Source organism: Oryzias melastigma, linkage group LG19 (assembly GCF_002922805.2).
Source record: "Oryzias melastigma strain HK-1 linkage group LG19, ASM292280v2, whole genome shotgun sequence".
NCBI classification, from domain to species: domain Eukaryota; kingdom Metazoa; phylum Chordata; class Actinopteri; order Beloniformes; family Adrianichthyidae; genus Oryzias; species Oryzias melastigma.
The window spans coordinates 13,497,104-13,507,144 of NC_050530.1; the positions used below are offsets into that span (position 1 = coordinate 13,497,104).

Here is a 10,041-nt window from a genome sequence, read left to right on the forward strand (position 1 = left end):
GATAGTAACCAGAAAAAAGATTTTTTTTTTTAAGAAAAGAAAAAAAAATCTGGTTACAATCTGGTGCACACCAGTTAGTAGACAGATTTTTTTAAGTATCTGGTGTGCACCAGATAGCAACCATATCATTAAAAGATACAAAAAAAATCTGGTTACTAACTGGTGCACACCAGTCACTTGACTGTAATCAGATTGTAACCAGAGAGTAACCAATTTTTTTTATTTTATATATATCTGGTGCGCATCAGATAGAGATAGAAACCATAAAAAAAATAAAATTAAATTAAAAAAATGTTTTAATTAAATTATTATTCTTTTTTTTTTGGTAGTTTGTTGTCCCTTTTGAGGCTCCGTAAAAAATGCTTACCAGTGATTTTAATATTGAAAGGTTTTGTTTTTTTGGGTTGTAAACATGCTGGTAATTAAAGAATTCTCAACTAAACATTCAAATTTACTTTAAACTAAATTGAACTTGAACACATATGGACTTAAACTTTTATTGTAAAGGGATGCCATTCTGCCACAACTAAGAAAAACATTCAAAAAGTCACATAGAATGACAGGAAATACAGAAACCATTTGCTTTTTGTTGCACCAAAACTAAATGTAAATTTAGCTAAATTACAGATTTAGTCAGATATATATATATATATTTATAAGAAACACCACAAGCCTGAGAAAAAACTGATGCTTAATGATTCTTTTGAATATTTCATAAAAACTTTCAATTTGTTGTTGCATTTGTTACACAAAATGAACTCTCTACAAGAAAAACTGGGAACTAAAATTCTGCACACTTCAGAGTGATCGTCCAATTTTAAATTAGATCGACTTTGTTATCAAAGCATTTTAGCTCTGAAGTAAAACGAAGATTAAACTCATTTTTGGATTCAACGACCTTGAAGAGAAATCTGTCCTGATTTCCATCCTCACAAATGTCTTTGTTCTGCTATCAGTCTTCCCTGAGCTGCTTGTTCCGACTCCTACTAACACATCATCCCCATTACCGACCCTTTCTTTCTGTCAACTTACAGAAATATTTGGAACGTTCTCCCATTTGCCTAAAAGCGTTGAGTGTTTTTCTTCTATGTTTTGGTTCTTGACATGTGTCTGAAAGAAATTCCACCTCCATGTTTGTTTAAACTCCATTAATCGAGAGGTTTAATACAAAACCAAACCCTATGAAAATGTTTGTTTTGACTTTTTACGGTTACGGCTTCATTTACACTGTCGTAGGCTGTAGTCTGCATCAGACTTTGCCTGTTCTATGACCTCAAAAGAATAAATTCAATGCTTTTTAAATAAACCTCCTTTCTGCTTGAACATATTTAAGCAAAAAATCTGTTTTACTAAAAGAAAGCCAAGAATTTTTCCGTGAGGCGCTTTAATTTTTTTATCCAAAGCAAATCATTCATCCTAATGTGCAGATTATCTGATGGCATCAAAACATATGGTGTGGAACATATGGAGGAACGTCTGGAGTGACAGATTTCTTTATTTTATTTTTTTTTACCTGTAATTTGCTAAGCTATTAAAAAACTGCACAGAAGAAGGCATTTATTGCAGTTCCTCCTTAAAAAGTGTTATTTATTTTGAACTTTTTTCTTTGCAGAGTTGTTAACTCTTTCATAAATTATCATTTGAAATCGATTCAAAAAGATGCATTAAACTAGACGCCAGTGCAACAGAATTAGTTTTTTAGATGATAAAACAGTTAAAATAGTGTCAAAAAGTTAACTTAATTTATTTGCATCAATGCTATTTTACAAGAAAAAAAAGTGCATTTCTTTAAAAAAAAATTGGTTTTGCTAAATATTTTTTAGATATTTAATCGGCTACTTTAAATTGTCCCTAGGTGTGAGCAAGGACAGGCTCCAGCATCCCTGTGACCCCAAAGGGATATTGCAGATTACAAACATGTATGGAATTTTCTTTAAGCAAATAAAATTGGGCAAAAAAAGAATAATATGAGAATATTTGATTTCTATGGTTATTGTTTGACATTTCTGTTTTTTATTTTGAATTCCTAGTTTTTCTGGGAAATATATGCAAACATTTGTTTCTAAATCAAGTTTATTTTGAAAGAAAAAAAAATCCTGGAAAATGTGTTAATTAAAATCCTATGGAAGAGGATTAGGGCCAAAAAAAAAAAAAGACCATGAAAAATTCTGACTTTTTTCTCAGAATTCTGAGATTAAAGTCAGAATTTTTCATGGTCTTTTTTTTTTTTTTGTGGCCCTAATCCTCTTCCGTAAAATCCCTTTTTGGGATGTTTTCTAAGAAAAAACATCTCATTGAAGGGGAAACAATGAAAGAGCAAAGAATTCTAAATTCACATTCTAAATCTTGCTTTTAAATGCAACCAACACAAAAACACTATTCTTATTTTGTCGGAAATAATTTGTCACATGGCAGAAGGATCAAACTTCACAATCTTAATTTATGATAAAATGTACCTTTTTTGGTGTGTTTTTCAGCAGATTTACACTCACACATTCACACCCTGACATTGTGACCCACATCATCTGCAGGACAACACCCCGATGCATGCATCATTTCTGTGCTTTTGATAAGGATACTAATATTGACTCAAAACTTGGGGAGCACGTGTCCCCCTTTGCCACCCCCCTAGCTCCGCCCCTGGTTCCAGTACTGTCATAAATTCCACAGCTAAATAAATAAAGGACATTGTGGTTCTACAAGCAAAGGTGAAAAGGTCTGTTGAGGCTGGTAGTAGTTGCTAAATCCACATTGTTGGTGTGAAATTGAGCCAAAATGAGGACGGCGGTCGTTTTAGTGTCACTTTAGCTCCAGTTGGTCAAGCTCCGTCTTTCCTTGAAGTTGCTGCAGTCTGACTGTTCGTCGCCGTGTCTCCCATCTCAGCCTCTCCTCTCATCCTCTTGTCTCTGAGCCTGAGCGGCTCCACGCCAGATTATGTCGGTCACATGACAGAAGGGGGGGTGAGTGTGTGTTTTGTGTGCGAGGCGGGCACATTTCTGAGTGTTTTCAGTCATCGGTGGAGAGCACGTAATATAAATGGAAATGGTCTGGTTGGCATCTAATGTGCTGTGATGCAAAACAGACAAAGACAAATAAGTGGAGTGGGAAAGAAAATAAAGACGAGTGAGTAAAGAGATGGTGAGAGACTAAAGCAGGAAAGAAGAGGAGAACATCCGTGAATCTGATATGAACTCATGCATGTAGAGACACATCGAAAAAAGCTTGAAGAAAACAAAGTACTTTACACCTGAGTTGAACTTAGTTAAAAATAAGAGTTGATACATTTTTTCCCTCAGAATAGAATTTTAATTTCAAGCTGTGAAAAAGATAAAATTGCTCAGGTTTTTGTTTCAAGTTAATGCTAAATGTTTGATGTATATTTGCATTAATAGACATGTAGGGGTTAAATAAACCACAATTTGTTGAGTTTTAAAATTAAAAACCTCATTTTTAGACATTCATAAGGTTTTAAGTGGCTCTACACCTTTAAATTTGACCAAAATCAGCAGTCTGTCTCAAGATTTAGATCTAGAAATGAGGAAATTGGTATTAAAATGAGTAAAAATGCTTTTGCTTCAAACTCTTGACAATAGAAAAACTACAAAACTCAAATTGACTGCTCATAACCATCTAAAACAGAAGCCACATTAAACCTCTCTAACCACTAAACTATTTCAACATTTGTTTTCTTTAAGAATTGGCATAAATTAAATTGATACAATGAATATGAATAAAATATGAATAAAATGTCAGTGCATGAAAATGTATCTATATTTTATTCATATTCTGAAGGTATAAGAAGCACTGTAGTTTTTGGTTCAGTTTTAAAGTTGATCATTTAAAGTTCAATAAATGGCAGTTAGACAGGCATTCAGTGTCATAAACAAAAATATAGATTTATATTCTAATATAGCTTCACATTTCATGAGGATGTATTAAGATGGGAAAGTTTATATTAAGATCGAATTGTCATTAAGTTTACGTTTTGTTTTAAAATGTGTCTATTCTACTTCTTATGCTTGTTTTTTTTGGCACCAAAATGGTACATAAAAACACAAAATATCAACTATTTGCTTTAAATAAGTAAAAAATATTTCTCCATGAGCTGTATAACATTTAGTTTGAAGTAATTCTATCTAATAGTTGTGTTTTTTTATATTTTTTTTGTGAAACTCTTTACTTTTAGATTTTAATATATAATTAAAATGTATATTTGCATAGACAGATAATTGTACTACTTTCTAGTAATTTTCTTTTAAAATTAGTTTTCTTTTCCTATTTCTAGCCTTCCTCTTTCTACAATGTAGATTTATTATATTGTATCGGTGGAATGACTGGAGCACAACACTGGTGCAATCACTTCCAACATGAAAAAATAAAGTCACACTTTGTTAAAACTCAAGGAAGGTGGGAGCCTAATAGAGTTAAGAATGTTTTTGTTAAAGGTTGCTGGTTCAAATTCCAGGTGGTGAACTAGAATTTGGGTCGGAACGCAATTTCTAACCATCCTCAAGACCTGACTGCTCAAGCATGAAGCAAAAACAGATAAAAATACTCACAGATTGAGGGGATCATACAGGTAGGATTAAAAAAATGACACTTTAGTAACAAACGACTTTAATTCCAAAAGTAAAAAAAAAAAACTGTGACCATGCCGCAGTTTAAATGCAAAATGGTTTAGGATGAACTGTCAAAACAATTATTACATTTCATTGAAATTACATAATTTTTTTTTGCTCAATTAAAATCTCTTTGTGGAAATCTCTCTTTGCTTGACTGATTCAGCTTCTTCCACTGAATGCTAATAAAGACGGCACATAACTGAGAGACCACATCTATGGGGGGGGGGGGACACAATACTGTTGATCAGCTGACATTCATAAAAATACAGGTATAAAAAACATGTGTGTCTCAGTGCTGATCATAACAGTTTTATGAAGCAATTAGATGAATGTCTGTAATATCTGTGGGAAACAGCGATTTCTATGATTGTAGAAAATATGAGAGGTTTTTGCTCATTTCTATTTGATTTTTATATCTATTGGTGAAGCTACACACACTGGATTTGTGACGCAGATTCAAGAATGGGCATTTAGGCCATAGTGTTCACACTGGACAAGCAGGGAGGGGCTTCTTCTTCTTTTTTACTGTTTACTTGCGTATTTCCACCACCTACAATTGGAATAATCTTTTTCACTTCTCCCCCATGATCCATTTTCAAATATTTCTGTCACTGCCAAATCCACGTCTCTGATAGATTAAAGTTCAACCTTTGACTTTTCAATGGCCTCTCGTTTGTACGTACAGCCCAAAAACTGTCTTAAAATAAGAGTTTTTGTTGGAAGTGATCACTTTAAGGAATGTTACCAATGGTTACGTGAACATAGATCAATTGTTTCTTCTCATCCCTTTTAGTAACTGTGGTTCAAAAGTCCACCTTTACTTCAATGAGACCTATAACGGTTGAAGACCCACTGGGATGAAAATTCTACTTTTGGTGTTTTTACATGTTCTTGTAGCTTTTTCTGATGATGAAGGACACATAAAGAAAATTAAGATTCCATTTCCATTCAATTTCTGAATATTTCTTTATTCAAATTGCTGTGAATCAACATTATATGATGTAGAGCAGGGGTATTCAAATCCAGGCCTCGAGGGCCGGTGTCCTACATGTTTTCCAACCAACCTTCCATTGAAGCTCCTTATTGGCTGCTAATTTCCAGGATCAGGTATGTTTAGCCAATAAGGAGCTTCAATGGAAGGTTGGTTGGAAAACATGTAGGACACCGGCCCTCGAGGCCTGGATTTGAATACCCCTGATGTAGAGGCTACAATCGGTGTTCCCTGTTTGGATGCATCCATCATCTAGTAGCAGAAAAATGAATTTATGTACGTCTTAGTTTTAATCATCCGAGCTGGAATCTGGCTCAAAACTGTAGCACTGGAGGACTCTAATGTTGCTCACCCTTGTTGTTGCACTGGTAATCTTAGAGTGTGAGGGACTGTAAGCTAGCAGGAGAGAGTGTACACAGATGGATGATGGGAAATAAGAGCAGGCTTACTTCTGTCCTCAACTCTGAAGCAAATTTCTGATAAACTCCTGCCATTCTGCAGAAACTATGTCGTAGAAAATTACAGTTTTTTTTTTTAATTTGGCTAAAAGAATTCAAAATTAAAAGACGAACACTTTCACAATTGATCACAAGGCGATCAGAGTGGGACTTTAAATATGTCTAACATTAAAACCCATTTTCCCCTTTCGTGATAAACCAAATGTCGTCCAACAAGCCAGTTCACCACAAATTGAAACCATGAAACATTTGAAAGAAAAAGAAAAAAAGCACTTTGCACAGGTGGGAAGGAACCGGAAAACACTTTGGTGGAACCACAATCAATAAGGGGGAGCTAATGCATCCGACTCTGACAGCTGAGAGTCAGCAGGAGGCTGAAGGAAAAATACCAACAATAACTGAGGTGATTTGTGAGGCCATAACCAGTAACCAGAAGCTGCAGATGGTTAGCGTATAATTCAACCCCTTATTGACAAAAATGTGAGATCCATAAAGCAGGTCTTAACTTCAGCGGCTGTACAGTAGAGAGGGTTGTCACCCACGGCTGAACACCAGCTGCACAGCAGCTCTCCGCTCTCACATCTGGGTGAAATCTACTCGCCTTCTTCTTCCACAGACCAGAAAGATTAGATGCGACCCCACGCGCTCGAGACACTCACTGCTCTCAAGCTTTCCCTCCAGCAGACCCTGAGTCAAGAAAAGCCCACACCGACAGACCGAGCGCAGCCCCCTCCTGGCCACAGAGAGGCTGCTGCAGGAGCAGAAACCACCACTGAGAGCAAGACTCCAAATGTTGTGCAATAATATGACTGCAATAGCTGATCTTGTATTTATGGACAAAACAAGCCTTTTAAATATTTATCTTGTACTTATTTCGCAAAGCCATCCCTTATTTAAAGCTCCTTCAGTTTTTCGGACTGTAGCGTACTGCCAAGATTTGGAGAAAAGTTTTGGACTTTTGACACAGAGTAGAAAAGGAACAATATATTCAAATAAGCTTCTATCCAGATGGTAAATGTAGATTTTAGGGGAAAGAATAAAAATTAATTATGAGTAAAAACCATATAAGATGCAAAAACTCAAAATAATAATAATATGATAATTTAGGAAGTAATTCATAAGGTTTTCAAAGTAGTTACTTAAACTAAAACAATACATTTTGTAGTTCCAAGCTATGTCCCGCATGTGTTCACACTGGACAAGCTTAGGCAGGGTTCTTCTTCATGTTCTTTTTCTAGTGTTTACTACCGCATGTTCGCCACCTACAGGTGCAAGACGGTAAGTGCGAAAGGTTGAAGCAGGGCAAATCTCTCTTCTTTTAGAGCTCCGATACAGACATTATTCCAGCTGGGCACATTATTAATTTGTCCTCCATTATCCATTTTCAACCAGTTGATATTTCTATGAATGAAAAGAGACGCCATCCATCTCTACCAAATCTGAGTCTCTGATTGGTCAACGTTCAACATGGCTTAACTTTAACATGTGTTCAGTGAGTGACCACGTGTTTTGTATGTAGAGCAGGAGAGTCCAAACTTTTACCCAAGAGGGCCGGATTGAGTCAGGTGGAAATGCGTGAGGGCCAACCCACTTATCTGACCAAAATCAACCAAAAAATATTTAAAAAGCAAAGCTAGTAAGGGCAACATTAATCAACTGCAGCAAGATCCCAACCAGTGCCGTGCATTTCTGCCAATCAGAGGTGGGCGACACTGAACATTACTTATTGATCCGATACCGATCCAATACTGGTCAATATTGCCTCTATCACTATCAGTATCGATACCAATATTGATATATTTTTCTTAAATATGATGGATGTAACATGAATCTCAAAATTTCTATTGTTTTTAATCACCATGAATGTTTTTTTAAGTTTCTCTTTTTTGCCAAACATAAAAACAGAATTAAGACAATATTTTCAATTAAATGGAAAATAGTTTATTAAAATAAAAACTTGAAGAAGTGAATTCAAAACATTCTACAAACCAAAAGAAACAACGAACTATGATTATTTATAAACTTTTTGCTGATACAGAAAATTCTCAAACAAGAATGGGAATATTGATATCCATCCAACTTGAGATCAATAATGTGGATCGATCCGCCTAGCACTACTGCCAATGCCTTCATACACAAACTTACTATAGAACATGTTGATTCTGTAGCTCATCGACGACTAAAAACGGAATTTTTGAAATAAAAAAACAATTTTTTTCTTCGCTAAATCACTGTGTTTCTCCTAAATGACATCATTGCAAGAAGAATAGACAATTATTCAGGGAAGTCCTGCAGGCTGATGCCTCTCTCAGACAGAGAGGGAGACAGAGGTCTGATTCCTGGGTGAGACTTGGTGACAACATTCACAAAATTTGAGCAAGTATGCACCCATGAACAAATACATGTAAAAAAAAAGTTTGGGAGAATATATTTAAAATTAATAAATTAAGAACTAAGTTAAATGAAGAAAAAAAACTGCAGCTACCTGCATTATACTATATTATATTATATTATATTACATTATATTACATTATATTATATTATATTATATTATATTATATTATATTATATTATATTATATTATATTATATTATATTATATTATATTATATTATATTAACTTCATTCATGTTTGGTGAATGAGGGCAGAGGAGTGGAATGGGTTTCATTCATTTATCTTTTCACTCATCCACACAGTTAACATGCCCTTCACGCGCACTTCCTTCCCAGCATGATGGAATCAATATTTCCTTAGCAGTGTGACACCTCTCTGAGTGTCTCCTGTCTGTGCGGTGAGTTTGTGCGTAGCTCCTCTGGAGCTCCGCACACCGCCGCAGCGCGCAAAAAGCTCTCCATGCGTTCACATCCAGAACTATTTGTCCTCCAAGCAGCCAAATCCCAACACACTCTACTTACAACTGTTGCCGCCGGGGACAGCTCCATGAGCCGATGCCGAGTGATGGAGCTGATATTCCAGGGCGCGCGAGCGGAGGGGTCCAGTGTGGGGATCCCCGGTTCAATCTGGAGCCGGGAGTCCATTCACGCTCTGAGGTGGCCGGTGAGCACAGTAGGGGGGAGCTGGTAGTTTATGTGGCGAGGTCTAAGAGTCTGCAGTCATCATCGCCGCCCTGCTCCTACATCCTCCTCTGCGCATCTGGAGCGCAGCAGCTGTGGAGCGCAGGGACGGACGTGCGCTCCCTCTCAGCTCCGCGTTCAATCTGCGCTCCGGGGAAGCCTCTCTGTGTCAGTAGGTCTGCGCGCTCACACCCAAACTCACATCTGCTCTGTTCTGTTTCTCACAGCGCATCTGTGCCAACTCTACTTTTCGTGGGCTCTCCGGAAACGTGCAACACATGATGACTGGAGTTCTTGCACTTGACTTTGTTCCACCAATGCGCGCATCCCGGGAACGTGACGCACATCTGTTGCACTTGCAGCTTTCACAGGAACCGTCACTTCATTGAGAAGTAAAGGAGAATCGGTGCAGGTTGCACCTGTAAAGCTTTGTGAGGGAAAACATGTTTTTTTATGTTTTTAAAGGTGGTCCAGTCTGACTCTAGGTGCATGATGTAATTCTAAACGAAAAAGAAAATATGGGCAGAAGACAAGAGAGGAACTGAAGACCAAACTGTGTAGGAGGGGCTTGGATGGAGGTGGGGGGCTTAGGAGACTAACAGAAAAAGCCTATTTTTTTTATCTTTTAATGACTGCATTCCTTCAAAGAGCATCTTTGCGCGATAGCCATGCAGAAGACAATGGTTGATTTATCAAAATGAAATTGGTTTTGAAATGGTAGACCTGTACAGTCTGAATCCAAAAACCGAATTTATCTCTTTAAAAATGGGGTTTTACCTATAAACGTCTCCATAAGAAGGTCATAACAGCAGCCTGGATACCAGATATCAAACCAGTTTATTGCCAGATTATTCATCCCAACAAAAGGAGAATAGTCTGGCACAGTCATAGCAATT

General features: G+C 36.6%; 1 protein-coding gene across 1 annotated transcript in view; it reads right to left on the reverse strand.

Moving 5' to 3' along the window:
* The window catches only part of LOC112154684 (melanopsin-A), a 39,634-nt gene extending 30,225 nt beyond the window's left edge, over positions 1-9,409 (reverse strand). Inside the window, exon 1 of the mRNA XM_024285816.2 lies at positions 8,987-9,409. Coding sequence (XP_024141584.1) covers positions 8,987-9,109 — 123 coding nt within the window. The 5' untranslated portion in view covers positions 9,110-9,409. The remainder of the gene's footprint in view (positions 1-8,986) is intronic.
* Between the last annotated feature and the right edge of the window lie 632 nt (positions 9,410-10,041).